The sequence below is a fragment of the Tupaia chinensis genome, unplaced genomic scaffold (assembly GCF_000334495.1).
Source record: "Tupaia chinensis unplaced genomic scaffold, TupChi_1.0 Scaffold000559_1, whole genome shotgun sequence".
In the NCBI taxonomy this organism is placed as follows: domain Eukaryota; kingdom Metazoa; phylum Chordata; class Mammalia; order Scandentia; family Tupaiidae; genus Tupaia; species Tupaia belangeri.
This window is the reverse complement of record NW_006160071.1, coordinates 192,849-209,017: the sequence shown is the minus strand read 5'-3', so window position 1 is coordinate 209,017 and position 16,169 is coordinate 192,849. Positions and strand designations below refer to the sequence as shown.

Here is a 16,169-nt window from a genome sequence, read left to right as displayed (position 1 = left end):
TGTGCATGCCCCAAATTCTGACAGGATGGAGAAATGGAGAACGGATTGCAGCGTTACCACGCTGCCTTGGGGGTTCCTTTCCCTCTCTCCCTGTCTCTGGCCATGCACCTTTAACAATTAAAAAAAATTAGGGACCAGCAGGTAGTGTGGTAGTTAAAGTGTTGGACTCCCACTTGTCCAACCACAGTTCGAGTCCTAGGCCTGGTGGCATAAAAATGACGCCAGGCGTGTGTGTGCATGCCCAAAATCCCAGGAGGAGAGTAAAGGAGAGGGGATTGCTGTGTGGCCCACCTCCTGGGTGGTGTTTCCCTCTCATTGTCTCTCTGTCTCTCTCTGGTGAGTGCACATGTCCTCTGGTAAATTCCCCCCCTCAAAGCAATAAGTAGAACCTGTTATTAAAAACTTTTCCAGAAAAAAACCCCAAGACTCAGTTGACCTTACTGATGAATTTTTCTGTCCATTAAAAAGAGCATATATAGGGACCAGCAGTTGGTGTAATGGCTATGTCACTGGGCTACCATGCAGTCAACCGCAGTTCGAGCACTGGATCTGGTGGCTTAAACTCATGCCAGACGCAGGTGCCCAAGAGGAGAATGGAGGAGAAAGGATATTTTAGCATGGCCATCCCCTCTTGGCGGTGATTTCTCGCTTTCTGTCTAAGTGTCTCTCTCTGTCTTTCTGGCGAGCGCATGTGCCCTATAGCAAAACCTCTCCCCCAAAAAAGTGTGTGTGTGTGTGTGTGTGTGTGTGTGTGTGTGTGTATATATATATATATATTATTCACAAATGAATAAAACCAGAGGAATTAGCTCCTCTTTTTAGGAGACCATTATAAGTTTGACATAAAACATAACAAGAAAATCAGAGGAAAGTAAAATGGTAATCATCTTCACATGAACATGAACACAGAAATTCTAAACGAATCCAGCAAAGTAGGTCATAGACATAAAAGAAACTACAGCCAAGTGCACTTTATTTCAGGAATGTGAGAGTGCACTAATATCCAACAGGTAATACAATTTACGATGATGTAAACAAAAAGACAAAAACAATATGGTATATGTCGAGAAGCATTTGTGAAAATTCAACACATATGCATGATTCAAAAAAGGAGAAATCTCTTAGCAACCAGAACTAGAAGCAAGCTTTTGTAGTCTATTTTTAAAATTTATTTATTTTTAGCTACAAAAACCCTACAGCAAACATTTTACTTAATGGCAAAAAAATAAAGCATTTCCATTAATAGACACCATCTTGTTGAAGCCTTACAAATCCCCACCATGCTTGCTTTTTCTCTTTTCATGCCTTCATTTATACCAAGGTACAGACTGAGATCCAAAAACCAAGAAAGACATCAAGAGTAGTTTCGTTGCCTATTTCCTTCCCACAAAGCAGGGGGCACAGAAATATTCTTCCGGAGTAAATACTTGGGCCTTTCATACTCGAGTGGCTTAGCATGACTCAAGGCTAGATGAAGCTGGTGCTTGGGTCAGGGCCTGATCAGGCAGTTCAAAGCATCCTCCAGCTCCCTCCTCACATTGCCTTTAACTCGGCCTCTGCAGGAGCTGAAGCAGAACCAGCCGTGGTGTCACTGGTCTGAGGTGAGTCCTCGCTCAGGGCCCTCTCTAGACTGGCCGGCAGGGAGTGGATCAGCCTCTCTCGGAAGTCTTGGCCCACGAAGACGTAGAGCATTGGGTTGAGGCAGCTGTTGAAGAAGGCCAGGGCGCTCGTCGGGTTAACCAGGACATCAAGGATTTTGTACTTACCTTGCAACAACATCTCTTTGAGCCAGACTGTGCTTAAGAGAGCAACGAGTTGAAAGGGGAACCAACAGATGAAGAAGGAAGCCACCACAGCAGTGAGGACTCGTAAGGGGCGGTTGGATTTTATCATGCCTTTTCTGTGGATCTTGGCAGCAATGAGCCCATAGCAGACAGCAACGATGGACATGGGCATGCTGAAGCCGATGATGAACCGGATGATCCCTCTGGCTGTCAGCATGGTGATGGCCACCTTCAGCTTGTCTTCAGTGGTGTCACCCCAGGATGCAAAGTTAAAGGTACAGTATGTATCCCCTTGCTCAGAAGTTACTGTAGTCAAGAAGATGAAAACTTGCGAGGTAAGAACTAGGGCAAAAATCCAGGGTATACAGATCACCTTTGTGGCTAGACTGACCGTGCGGTGGTTCTGGGCCCAGATGGGATGCAAGACACAAATACAGCGGTCCAGAGCGATGAAAGCAATCAGGAACACACTCCCAAACAGGTTAATGTCCACCACGATGTTGATTAACTTGCACAGGAACCACCCGAAAGGCCATTTTTCATTCATAGCCATGGAGGCCATTTGGAACGGTAGGGTTGCAGTGAAAGAAAAGTCGGCTAGAGCCAGATTCAGGTAACCGATGGTGGTGACTGTGCGTGCCATCCGGAATCCAGCCACCCAGATCACAAGTCCATTGCCCAGGACACCAAGGACAAAGGTGACCCCAAGAACCACCAACGAGAGGATCCGCAGAACATTGTAGCTAGAAGACTCAAAGAATGCTTCTATAGACCCATTCAGAGGCATGGATTGGTTGGTCTCCATGTTGCCCACACCTGAAATATTTCGACAGTGGCCATTTCTTGGCTGTGTAACCATCTACAGCACCCCTCTTCACACCCCTATTTCATCACCTTCCTCTACAGCACCAACTCCGACCAGAAATTTTTCCGAGCCCAGTGGCCAGTGATAGTATAAAATGGGCACTCGCTCGGATGTTCTTTGGACAAGGATCATTTTTCATTTTCCCGTAGTTATCGATATGCTTTCCAACTATCGGGCTGATTACTTTACCAAGGGGATTACGAGGCTTATGTTCACTAGCAGAAATACTGAACTGAGAGTATATAGACAACAGCAAAATGAGCACAGGCCGCTTCAGCATAGTGGGGAGGCCATTAAACTCAGAGTCAGCAGGTTCAAATCTGCTTCCACCCATGACTCAATGCAAAAATGCTGACACGCTTTGCAATTTCGTTCAGCCCAGGTTTTCCCAGTCTCCCAGCTTTTTTCTGCCCACTGTGAAAACTTGACCTTGACCTATTGTTTGATTAGTATTTAAGTTAGAGTGTTAGGGCTCGGCTTGTATTGATCATTGACGAGAATCTTTTACAGTTGGGGGTGATACTAATATCTAGTAATACAGCACGTCTTGTGGATTCTGTGCTTGACAAAGACAGAGAGGGGGCCTATATTTACCTTCAACGTCTGCTTCTTACTGTCCCTGCTTCACATAGAGTTCTTCTCTGTCCGAGATGCAGAGAAAATAACTGATTGCTTCGGGATTCTGTGGGAGAAAAGAGTGTCAAGTGACATGTTTTGTTATTGTTTGTGGCATTCTTCTTTTCAAAATTTTAATAGAAAGAATTGTTATTTAATTGTATGTATTATTTAAAATTTTGCTATAGGGCACATGTGCTCGAGAGAGAGAGAGAGAGAGAGAGAGAGAGAGAGAGAAAGCAAGCTGCCAGGTCGAGGACTTGAACCACTGTCAGCCATGTGAGAGTCCAGCACCTTAACCACCATGCTACCTGCCGGCCCCCATGGCGTTCTTTTTAGAGACCACACATTGTGTTAATTGCTATCTATAAGATATAGTTCAATGGGCATAAGCTCTGGAGAGTTCATTATTTCTAGTTTTTATGAGAATAAGTTGATGCTCAAAGCAGTTATGAAATTTTCTGAAGTCACTTAAGTAGTAAATAGCAGAAGCACTTGAGTCCAGCATGTCCGACTTTGAAGTCTTTTCCTCACTATGTTTATGGTCTATTGCTGGTTGTCCATCCAGTCTTTGTTCCCCTATTCTTCTGCTAACCAAACCACAATTGTGCTTCGTTCCTCCCCTTCGGAGGTTTCCCACTCTCCATCGTTGGCAGTATATCCTGATTGGTCTAGTAGTAACTAGAATCACTTTTGCTTTGCAAAGAATTACTTCAGTGCTAACAACCAAATTCCGGACAACAACACCAAGAGAAGAAATCCTGGGGAACTTCCAGGATGAATTCACTTACTTTGAAGAACAAGAGTCCAAAACTTGTAATCCCTGGCCAGTCCCAGTGGCACATGCCTCTGGGATGCTGCTGCTTTACAGGCTGGGACTACATGGGAAGCCTGGGTTTGATTCCTGGTCCCACCTCAAGGCCATGTCCCATGGCAGAAAATGCCTGTAATCCCAGAGAGCTGGGAGGCTGAGCCAGGAGGATCATGGCATGGTGAGACCCTCTCTTATATAAGAAAGTAGCCCTGACTGGAGCAGGGCACACTGGGACGGTCACGACCAGTTCTGCACAGAGGTCTCTGTGACCCCATGTCCAAGTGACTTGATCAGATTTCCTCATGTTATGGTCTGTGGCTCTATGATAAATATCCAATATGTCTGTTAAGATGAATATTCATGGACACTCCCAATATCTCTTTGCATAAAAACTAGGGTGGGGGACAGCAGTTGGCATAGTGGTTAAGGTGCTAGACTCCCACATGGCCAACCATGGTTTGAGCCCTGGACTTAGAGCCTTGAAATGCACACTGGGCATGTGTGCATGCCCAAAATCTTGAAAGGAGAATAGAGGAGAAGGGATTGTGGTGTGGCCATCCCCCCAGGGGATGATTTCTCACTTTCCCTTTCTCTGTCTCTCTCTGTCTCTCCAGTGCATGCATGTACCTTATGACAAAAATCTCTCTAAAAAAAAAGAAAGAAAAAGAAAAAGAAAAGAAAGAAAGAAAGAAAAGCAAGCAAGCAAGCTAGGATGATTTTTTTATGACCACAAAAATTTAAGAACCATCTTATCCTATGCTAGTCTGCCTTTTTGACAAGAAATGGCAATTATCAAGCCCCTGTTCACATTTAATACCCACAGTAATACTGCAAGGAAGCCATTACCAGCTCTCGTCTTCCAGGCAAACCATAGCTCAGAGGTCCCACTCATTTTTTTCAATATCCCACCCAGTCCGGAGAAGCAGCAAGATTTGAAAATTATCTTTCCCAATTCCAGACACTGCCTTTGCCAACCTGAAGTTCTGTTTGAAGGAGTTCCCTCAGATGGCTGGAACATCCTATTTAGCCTGACGACTCTCCACTCTCCTCCTCTTCCTGTCTCCACCAGTCACTCTCACTGAGCTCTGCTAAGGGACTTTGCTTAATGTGCTGCAGGCAGGATGTCTCGGCCTTGCCACTCCCGCCACTGGGACAGGATAATTCTTCGTCTCTGAGACGGCTCTGCACGGTGCAGGGAGTCAGCACTACCTCTGGCCTCTGTCCACTCGACGCCAGGAGCAACTGCCTCTTCGGTTGTGAAAACCAGAAGTGTCTCTAGACATGTCCATGCCCCCTGAAAAACTGCCCCCCCACACACACCGTGGAGAGTCACGGTTACAGTGTAGACTTCTGGGCTGTCAATCAGATCGATCTGCCTCTGTTCTCACCCCCTGACACCCGCCCTACACGCCCTCCATCAGCGACACCTCTTTGAGCCTTAATGACCTCCTTTGCTGAATTGGGGGCAATTTTATGGTGAAGGTTGACTTCGGATGGGGTTTAAACAAGAGTAGACACAGAATCCATCTGGTCTAGACTGAGTGAGCCTTTCACAGATGAGGACTCTTGGTCTTTCTAGTCTCTGCTGTTACAGGACTCAGTCCTGAGCCACGCATTGCAGAAGCTCAGTCGGTCCAGAATAAGAGTAACTTACTTACGGATGTTATCCCATGCCAAGACTGTCTCTCCCTCTCTTTTCTTCTCTTCTTTCTTTTCTTTTCTTCCTTTCCATTTATTCATTGTACATCTTTACAGTATACAAAATGGATTTTCCCAGCATGAATACGCTGTATATTGGTCTAAAGATATTACCGTACACATTATCAACAGACAATGTTCCATTTTTGCGTTCGTTAAATGCTTTACTTCTTTTTTCCTCTTGACTCCCTCCTCCCACCTTCCTCCTACCCACCCTCTCCCACATAGTCTCTATTATATAAAGCTGCTCTCCGTGCCTTCATACCTTCCGATCTTTACCACTCACCCGTGAGAGACAATGAGACCCTACATTTGATTGCAAGAGCTTCTCTTTTCATGCTCATAGCAGCTCATCTCATAGGCGCCCACAGATGACGTGCACTGTTATGTTTAAGGCACTGAGCACACTCCAACGCTCTGTAAATATTAGTTAGGGTAGGATGAGTATCTCCTATCCTAAGTACTTGCTTAGGACCAGAAATGTTTTGGATTCTAGGTTTTGTTGTTTTTTTTTTTTTTGAGTTTGGAATATATGCGTACGCATAATGAAATAGGATAGAACCCAAGTTTAAACACAAAATTTTTCTATGTTTCACTTTACACACATATCCTGAGAGTAATGTAATACATTATTTGTGTATTGCAGTGTTTTGACTGCAACTTGCCACATGAAAATGGGTGTGAAATTTTCCACTTGTGACATTGGGTCAGTTCAAAATTTTGGATTTTGGAAACGTTTTGGTTTTTGGATTTTCAAATTAGAGATGCTCAACCTATGTCACCATTGCACAGATGAGGAAGTTAAGACAGATTGGTTACATTGTATGAAGGCCCCACTTAGGAAGAGATAGAGCCCGAATCTGAGTCCAGCCAGACTGATTCCATCCAGAACTGTGCTCTTAACCCTCTCCCACTCCTATTTCCTCATCAGACCCAGGGTTTCTCTATCCACCCTCCAAACACCCTACAAGGCACCTAGAAGATACGAAGTACTCAATCATTTCCAAATTGGTTTTAAAATGTTGATATAACAAGGAAGGATGATTGTGCAAAGACAAGTGGGGAAAGGCCAACAAAACCAAGTTGCAAAATTATGGGGGCTTTGGTTGCAAGGTGAAGGGAACCTGAGACCCACAGATGGCTGCTCTTTGGAGGGCCCCTCATAGGTGCCAGTCTCCAATTACAACATCCTAGCTTTGGGACAAACACCATGGTCAGAGAGGGGAAATGGCCTGCTCGATATCGTAATGGTTAAAGGGTGTAGTTAGATTTATGACCACAGATTTCAAATGGAAACTCAACACTTCCTTGTTAGCGTATTCTACTTCACCAGCACATGTGGTTTCTTAATCTTTAAGATAACTGCTTCAGTCCTTCTGCTTTTCCTCAAACTACATCACTTCATCGCCCATCCCTCCCCACAGGTGATGCTCGCGATTGATACCTTAATGGGAAAATGGTAATAATGAGGTGTGGAAGTCTTAGCCTTCTTTCCCTCAGACCCTCCAATCTACCTGTCAGTGAGAATAAAGAGTTCTTGTTCATTCCAAGGATGACCCTCCCCAGTCTGCCCTGGACCTCTCCCTCTCTCGTCTCTTTCTCTCATGGGCATCTTCCTCAAAACTTTCTTTCTGTATTTTCCCTTCTCTTCTCAGTCAAAAAACTCTTCAAGGTTTTCCTTCTACTAGATTATTTCCCCATCACAGTATCGTATGATCTTTAAAAAGAAACCTTCTGGAGCCGGCAGGTGGCATGGTGGCTAAGATGCTGGATTCCCACGTGACTGACTATGGTTCAAGTCCAGATCTAGTAGCTTCCTTTCCCACTTTCCATTTCTCTCTTGGACAAATTAAAAAAACAATAACAAATAAAATTAAGTAAATAAATTTTTTAAAAAAGAAACCATCCTTGGCCTGCATTGCTTTCTGGTTTTATTCAGCTCTTCTTTCTCTTAAGATATTAATATTTTTCATTTCTCTGAAGAGATTGCAGAGCCCAACTTCAGAGGGGAGTATTTAATTGCTCACTCAGCTTTTTCACCTCCCATTTTCTCCTAAATCCACCACATACTGACTTGAGCCCTCAGTCTTCCACCGAATGGGCTCTCCTCAAGGACGTGAAGGCCTCCTTGTTGTCAGCCCCAGGGTTTTCTTCTTAGTTCTTATCCTAATACCTCAGTGAAAAAAGACCCATTAGAGCTTTTCCTCCTTAAGACACATATTTCTTCTGCTCTGAGATGATAAAATATACACACAATACATTCTTGGTTGTCTCTATGGCTCAACTGGCCAGCTCTTTTCAGTATAATTTACTAGATTTTTCTGATCTAAACTTGACTCTAAATTTTGGGGTGTCCCACAACTTGTACCTACCCCCTCACACCCATCTTCTCTCTATAGCCTTTCCATAGGTAATAGCATCCAGCATCATGGCTTAAAATACCATATGGATAACTTCCTTTTTTGAATTGTCAGAGGGTATGTGTACTCACCAGAGGGACAGGAAGTGAGTACTCACCAGAGAGACGGGGTTGGAAGACAGAGAAAGCATCCCTCCCTGGGATGTAGTCATGCCACAATCCCTTCTCCCCCATCTCTCTACCCTGCTGGATTTGGGACACACATGTACACCTGCCCAGTGTGTTTTCTTTCTTTTTATTTGAAAGATATTTTTGCTATAGGGAGCGTGCGTTCACCAGAGACACAGAGAGAGACAGAGAGACAGAAAGAGAGAATTTACGTACCTCGGGGAATGGCCACACCACAATCCCTTCTCCTCCATTCTCCTCTCAGGATTTTGGACATGCATGCACACATGCCCGGTGTGAGTGTTGAGCCATAGGGTCCAGAACTTGAACAGCAGTGGACTATGTGGGAGTCCAGCGACCCAACCATGATGCCATCCTCTGGTCCCACCCAGTGTGTTTTTAATCCTTAGGGGCTAGGGTTGGAAGCATGGTTGACCATGTAAGAGCCAAGTCCATCAACTACTAAACTACAGGACTGGCCCTATATGGATAACTTCTTCTTTTTTTTTTTTTTTTTTAAGATTTACTTATTTAATTCCATTTGTTGTTATTTTTACACCTCCCTCTGGGAGTCCTACAGACCCTACATGTCAGTGGAGGCCAGCCAGTGCCCTAGAGGTTGAGGCAGCTGGATCCCACGTAGTCAACTGTGCAGCTTGAGTCTCAGACCTGGAGGCTTGAAAAACACATTTTGTGTGTGTGTGTGTGTGTGTTCGTGTGTGTGTGTGTGTGCCCAATCTCCTGAAGGGAGGGAGAAATGGAGAAGGGATTGAGGTGTGACCATGCACCATACAAGGTGCTTTCTCATTTTCTCTCTCTCATCTTTGTCTGGTGAGTGCATATATTCTCTGGCAAATTTTTAAAAAGAAGAAGTCGTGGGACCAGCAGATGGTGAAGGCTTATGTCACTGGACTCCCATGTAGTCGACCGCGGTTCGAGTCCCGGACCCAGACGTTTAGATTTATGATGGGCATGTGTGCATGTGTGCCCAAAATCCTGAGAAGAGAATGGAGGAGAAGGGATTGCAGTGTGGCGGTTGCCCACCCCCCTGGGGATTGATTTCTTGCTTGCTGTCTCTCTGTGTGTCACTGGCAAGCACACGTGCCCTATAGCAAAAACCTCTCAAAAAGAAGAAGAAAAAGTCAGTTGATTGTATTATGCTTAAACTCCGGGAAAAGGCTGGGGCTGATGATTTAGATTAGCAGTTGGGGCCGGCAGATGGTGTGGTGGTTAAGGGTGCTGGATTCCCACATGGCCGATCATCTCCTCCCTGCAAACTTGCCTCTCTTTCAGTATCCTGTATCCAGTTGAAGCTTAAGCATTCGGACATTAAAGCTCTGAACTAGAACTTATATTTGATTTCCCAATCCAATCCCTCTCTTACTGACGCTCTCCACAGAGCACGCTGCACGCGCAGAATCATTCCTGTCACCTCCGCCCTCGTCCTGAGCGTATATAAACTGCCCTTGTGAGCAGCTTCTTCCTGCTCCTGCTGCCCCTTCCCTGAACTCCATTCTCAGACAGAGGAGAAAGCAACTTTTCAAAGGACTCAGAAGATTCATGACATTATTCTGCGTGATTCTTTCCAAGGGCTTCCGACCTCCTGACTCACGTTGACCAAGCACCCCTGCGTCTGCCCGGTCCACCCCTCAGGACTCATAAACCCACTCTCTTCTCACACACTGTGCTGGGCCACACTGCGTTCCTTTGGTCCCAGGGCTTTGGCGTTCTCTGTTCCTTCTGCCTCGGATGCGCTTCCTTTCAGGGTCCCCTACCTGACAGGCCCTCAGAAACCAGGTTCTGACTCTTTCAGAGTATTCGGATTTCAGCCTGCACAGTATGTGCTCAGAGAGGCCCGGCCTGGCCCACGGCGCGGAGCAGCTGTCCAGACTCCGCTCAGCCCAGTCGCGCTTCTCCTCAACTACCCACTCACTTCTCTTCTGCCCTAAACGCCCTCCACGCTTGGATGGAAGCTCCACCAGGCTCCCAAGTTCTTCCCGCGCTATTGGGTGGTCAGAAAAGTCGTAACACATTTTTGCATAGAAAGATACATCATGCCTCTTCCAACAACCCATGATCTCTATAATAGCTGTCAAGGGAAACGTAAATGATCCATAAACATGAGCACAAATATGATTTGAAATTTTCCTATAGTCAATTTTAGAAGATTTTTTCTCTTTTTTTAAAAGAGATTTTGCATTCATTGGAGAGACAGTGAGAAGGAAAGTGAGAAATCATCCCCCAGGGGGAATGGCCATGCCGCAATCCCTTCTCCTCCATTCTCCTCCTGGGATCTTGGCATGCAAACACATGAGCCCGGCGTGAGTCTCAAGCCAACAGGTCTGGGACCCGAACCATGGTCAGTCATGTGGGAGTCCAGCAGTGTAATCATTATGCCATCTGCTGGTCCCTAAAAACGTTTTTCTTTTTTAAATTCAGAGAAATTAATTTTTAAAAAAGAATTGCTTGCTTAATTTTATTTATTATTATTTTAAAAATTTGCTATAGGGCCTATGCACTCACCAGAGAGAGAGAGTGAGAGAGAGAAAGCGAGAAAGTAAGCCACCAGGTCTGGAACTCGAACCATGATTGGTCATGTGGGAGTCCAGAGCCTTAACCATCATACCACCTGCTGGCCCTGGGAAATTAATTTTAATAATCTGACATGTCAAAAAGAGTATCACTGAAACATGTAACCAAAGTAAGACTTATCACTGAGATCATTTGCCTTTTTTTTCATACTGTTCTGCACTCGGAACACACTAACTAAACATCACACTTACGGCACCTCAGGTCAGGCTGGAGGACCCTCAGCAAGAGCTCGGTAGCGGTGCGTAGCAGGGGGTGCTCTGCCAGAAGCCGCGCTCCGGACTTCAGAAGGTGTCGGGCACACGGCAGGCGCTTACACAGTAATTAGAAAATTGCCAGCCCAGCTTACTGTCAGCTGGGATTCTCTCGCTGAGGCGGTCCTTGGCTTCCTGTGGAGTAATTTGGGCTCTCAGAGACTTTATTGAAGGGTGGGGGAGGGACAATGGGACCAGAACCAATCAGGCGACAGAAACTCAGGGTTTACCACAATTTCCAGAAGGCTCCACAGATACGTTGTCAGCACCCTCCTTTTAGACACCTGCAAGCCTGCTTGTCCTTCAGCTGTAACCCTCGTGGGAGACAGTTCTGTTCTCTAAACACCTAGGGTAAGGAATCTGAGTGTTCAGGCCTGTTCTTCTTTGGGGATTTAGGGAAAAAAGGGGGAAAAATATTCCAACGGTTACTGATAGAAGCAAGCAATAAAAACAGAGATGGTGGTTAAGCAAAAACTCATTTCTCAACTTGCACAATGCTTCAGAGACCGGACGTGAGGGTTTTTCTCCCACAAAGCCATGTCTCCAGTCCCCTGTGGGTATCACCTCGGGGCGCTGAACTGTGTCCTATGGCTCAGTTCGGTTCTGATGGTGTCTACCAGAAGTTAGCATCAGAACCCACGAAACGAACTCAGTCTTACAAGACTGTCCACACTTTACACGCCAATCACAGTTCCTATACTCTGACAGGCTGTCCATCAGAGGCTCCTCTGACCCCTCCTCTGGTCGGATAATTTGCTAGAATGGCTCACGGAACTCAAGAAGGCGCTTTCCTTACGTTCACCAGCTTATTAGAAAGGATGCAGGTCAACTGGAAGAGAAGCCCAAGGCAGATGGGGTGGAGGCGTGGTTGTTTTGGACCTTCTATGCTCACTCCAGGCATGCTGCCCTCCCAGCATGCTTATGTGTTCATCAGCCCCGAAGATCATCAAATCTCATTGTTCAGGAGTTTTATAGAACTCAATCCCTAGGCCCCACCTTCCCTTCCCAGAGGCTTGTGGGTGGGAATGAAACGAAGAGTCACTGAAGATTTTTAATTAGAAAAAAGATATGTTTATATATGCATTTTATAAAAACATCTTTGGGCAACATATCATTGCCATCCTCCTGGCTTGAGATGTAGTGTGAAAGTCAGGAGTGATGGCAGCTATCTTGCAGCCATGAGATCTCTATCCACTAGAAGAAAGCTGACTGAGACTCAGCACAGTTCAATCAGGGGTCAACTCCAACCCACCACTTGTTTTCATATGGCCTGTGAGCCAAGAATAGGTTTACATTTTTTACTGGATAAAGAAAATCAAAAGAAGACTGTTTCAAGACATGTACCAACGACATGAGGTCCAGCGCTACCTATGCTGTGTAGGTGCTATGTCTGCAGAGCCCAGTGCCGGGCTGCAGAACCTGTGGCCTAACAATGTAAGACAGCTCCTCCCTGGCCCTCCCCAGAGCATGTGTGCTGACCCCGGGGCTGAACGGCTTTCCCAGTCACAGATCTAGTGCAGGGCAGGCCTGGGGTTCCAGCTCAGGCGGCCTGGCTTTGCCGTCTCCGGGGTCGTCATTTACTGACCGTTTCGCTGTTCACATTTCACCCACTAGAAGGGCCAGGAGTTTTTGCAGCGCAGGCAAGAACTGTCCTCACACAAACAAGTCCAGGCTAACAGCACTTCCCCGTCGGTTATTTCCAGATGAGGCAAGAGAGCCACGTAAGAGTGAAAGTCTCTCTTGAGACTTTCCGTTTTTTCCTTAACCCTAGGCGATGTGGGCAGTTCACGTTTCCTGTGTGCTTTGGGAAATTCTGGTGTGTTCACCATGGCCGTTTAACAGCGAGGAACACAACCCGCTTGTCCTCAGAAAATGGGACACACGGAAAACACGCAGAGGCACCTCATTGTCCCAGTTTCAGATGTCACAGAGTTGGAAGTTTGTCTCGCACGTACTCCCTATAGGGTCTCTTGTCTTCCGGCTTCAGCGGCGGCTGGGCCCAGCCACGCGATGGTGCTGTCTGACATCCTCCTCGTCCAGTCTTCCCACAATACTCTGACTTCCTGTGACTCTTGGACACGTCGACACTTGTTATCCTGCCTCCCTGGGGATCCTGCTAACACTTACCTGTTATGTATGACCCCAAAGATATTTTTATAAAATGCAAATCTGAGCATATTTGACTTCTAATTAAAAGTCTTCAGGGACTTTGCATGTCATGCCATCCTCCTGGCTTGGGATATGGTGTGAAATCAGGAGCTATGGTGGCAGTCTTGCAGTGATGAAGTGACAGTCCTCCAAAAAAAAAGTCACCATTTTGGGTGACTTTGGACCAGAAAGTCAAATGATTAAAATGAATGCGGTTCTTGATGATATTACTCAGATATTGCCTAACTTAGTATTGCCCACTTGAAAAATTCTGGTAGACCCTAAGTTGTCTTTGGTCTAAGCTATGGTTAGGTGTAATTATAAATTACTTACGATTGAATATACTCTAAATGAAGCAAGGCTCTGAGGATTTCTTTTTAGGTCTTTGCCATAAGGTACATGTGCTTGCCAGACAGAGACAGAGAGACTGTGAGAGGGAGGGAAAGTGAGAAATCCCCTTCCATTAGCGAATGGCCATGCGACTATCCCTTCTCCTTAGGTTTTTGGCACATATGCACATACGCCTAGCATGGATTTCAGGCCGCCGGGTCTGGTACTCATACTGTGGTTGGCCATGTGAGAGTCCAGTGCCTTACCCATCATGTCACCTGCTGTCCCCTAGAATGATGCTTCAAGATGAGTGTCCTGGGCCAATCAGTGGTGTGGTGGTTAAAGTGCTGGATCCCACATGGACGACTCTATAGTTTGAGTCCTGGAGGCTCATAAAACACCCTGGGTGCATGTGTTTGCATGTCCCAAGTCCTGAGAATATGGAGGAGAAGAGATTGTGGCGTAGTTATTCCTAGTGAGACAGAGAGACTGTGAGAGGGAGGGAAAGTGAGAAATCCCCTTCCATTAGCGAATGGCCATGCGACTATCCCTTCTCCTTAGGTTTTTGGCACATATGCACATACGCCTAGCATGGATTTCAGGCCGCCGGGTCTGGTACTCATACTGTGGTTGGCCATGTGAGAGTCCAGTGCCTTACCCATCATGTCACCTGCTGTCCCCTAGAATGATGCTTCAAGATGAGTGTCCTGGGCCAATCAGTGGTGTGGTGGTTAAAGTGCTGGATCCCACATGGACGACTCTATAGTTTGAGTCCTGGAGGCTCATAAAACACCCTGGGTGCATGTGTTTGCATGTCCCAAGTCCTGAGAATATGGAGGAGAAGAGATTGTGGCGTAGTTATTCCTAGTGGGAGGGGGGATGGTGATTTCTCACTTTCCCTCTCTGGTGAGTACGTGTGCTCTATGGCAAAAATCTTTAAAAAAAAGAAAAAAGAAGAAGACTGTTCTTATCTCTCTCTAAATAGGTCTTTCGGTATTTCCCCATATCATTTTCCTTGGATAATTATTGTTTAAAGAATTATTTAATTTTATTATTATTATTATTTTATTTTTAATTTGCTATAAGACACATGTGCTCACGAGAGAGAGAGAGAGCGAGAGAGAGAGAGAGTGCAAGTGAGGAAGCAAGCTGCCAGGTCTGGGACTCAAACCATGAGGGAGTCCAGCACCTTAAACCACCATGCCATCTACTGGCCCCAACCTTACATAATTCTTAAAATTCCAGAAAGACTACCATTTCTTTTGGCTAGAAGCCTACACATGAGCTTCCAATGGAGCAGGAGCAGAAGATTATGGGATTAACATGGCAGTGTGGAGTGTGGGAAGGATGGGGAGTGCTCTATTGAGTTTAACTGGCTCAATTTCTTGGCCTCCCCTATCTCTCCCTGTGTTTCTGGTTTTCTTTCTTTTTCTTTTTTGTTTTTCTTTTTTGGAGAGTTTTTTGCTATAGGGTGTGTGTTCTCGCCAAAAAGACAGAGAAAGACAGAGACAGAAGGCGAGAAATCACTCCCCAGGGGGGATGACGCTGCAATCCCTTCTCCTCCATTCTCCTCTCGGGATCCTGGGCATTCACGCACATGGACCCGGCATGAGTTTAAGCCACCGGGTCTGGGACTCGAGCCGCGGTTGACTCCAGCGACATAGCCATTCGCTGACTACTGGTCCCTGGTTTTCATATCTAACCATTCGCCTCAGCCTTTTCTTACTCACCTCTGATTCTTCTCACTTTGTTACTCTTTCTTTTTCCTCCCTGATGAGAGAAAGACCCAGGACACCCAGGTTCCTAAACTCTTGACATCAAGAGGGTTGAAGCTCTGCCACCCACGGAGGATTAAAGTGGAAGAAAATAGCCAGATACCTGAGTTTCTGAGAGAGCCCAGGACATTTCCCAAATCCTACAGTGACCGTAGTGATGTATTTTGGGGCTGTCAGAATTCACAGGGAACCCTGGTTTCCTGTTTCCTGTTACTCATCTCATTTTAGTTCCCTTCCCCTCCCCCTGTAGCTTGGCATGTCTTCTGCTGTGACCTTTAGAGCCAGAGTCACTCTCCCCAGAACCACGCAGAGCGAGGACCACAGCTGGTGGAGAGTCCAGGTGAGAAGCTTATTCCTGGGGCTGGGGGGCCTGCAAAGGGCACACTCGGTAGGATGGTGGGGACATAAGAGTTTTCTGGAATTGCAGAGAAATACAAGGTGAGAAAGTGAATATATTAGGTCTTTGGGAAGGTCGTGGCTTTTTTTTTAATGGTTTTACATGCAAAAATGCATCTTGGCTTCCTCAACGACCCAATAGCAGACATGTGATTCTTTCAGATGCTTTGCTGTGAGTGAGAGCCAGGAATTGGGATACTAAAGAAGGATGCAGAGATGGAGAATATTTTTGTTTAAATGTAGGAAGTTTTAGGGTCGGCAGGTGGCATGGTGGTCGGAGCGCTGGACTCCCACATGGCCTACTGTGGTGCAAGTCCTGCACCTGGCAACCTGAAAATCACAACAAATAAATACATAAATAAATGTATTATATA

The 16,169-nt window shown here is 45.9% G+C and overlaps 2 protein-coding genes across 12 annotated transcripts in view; one reads left to right on the top strand and one right to left on the bottom strand.

Moving 5' to 3' along the window:
• Positions 1–956: 956 nt before the first annotated feature.
• FPR2 (formyl peptide receptor 2) lies at positions 957–11,299 on the bottom strand. Of its 9 annotated transcripts, none has more exons than XM_027775383.1 (5): positions 11,092–11,299; positions 6,063–6,193; positions 5,737–5,877; positions 3,244–3,331; positions 957–2,600 (listed from the first exon to the last, which is right to left on the bottom strand). In XM_027775383.1, exon 5 carries the CDS (start codon positions 2,587–2,589, stop codon positions 1,534–1,536), a length of 1,056 nt encoding a protein of 351 aa, XP_027631184.1. In that variant the 5' UTR covers positions 2,590–2,600; positions 3,244–3,331; positions 5,737–5,877; positions 6,063–6,193; positions 11,092–11,299; the 3' UTR covers positions 957–1,533. The 9 variants fall into 9 exon arrangements, with proteins under 9 accessions (XP_027631184.1, XP_027631187.1, XP_027631185.1 ...); XM_027775386.1 differs by having other exon boundaries at positions 5,733–5,825; XM_027775384.1 differs by having other exon boundaries at positions 5,737–5,825.
• A 4,350-nt stretch (positions 11,300–15,649) lies between these two features.
• The window catches only part of FPR1 (formyl peptide receptor 1), a 5,677-nt gene continuing 5,157 nt past the window's right edge, over positions 15,650–16,169 (top strand). The window contains exon 1 of one of the 3 annotated variants that reach the window (XM_027775382.1): positions 15,650–15,739. The gene's annotated coding sequence lies outside the window, so the exon portion shown is untranslated. Of the gene's footprint in view, positions 15,838–16,169 lie in introns of all 3 variants that reach the window. The other 2 variants (XM_006157736.3, XM_027775381.1) reach the window with 2 other exon arrangements.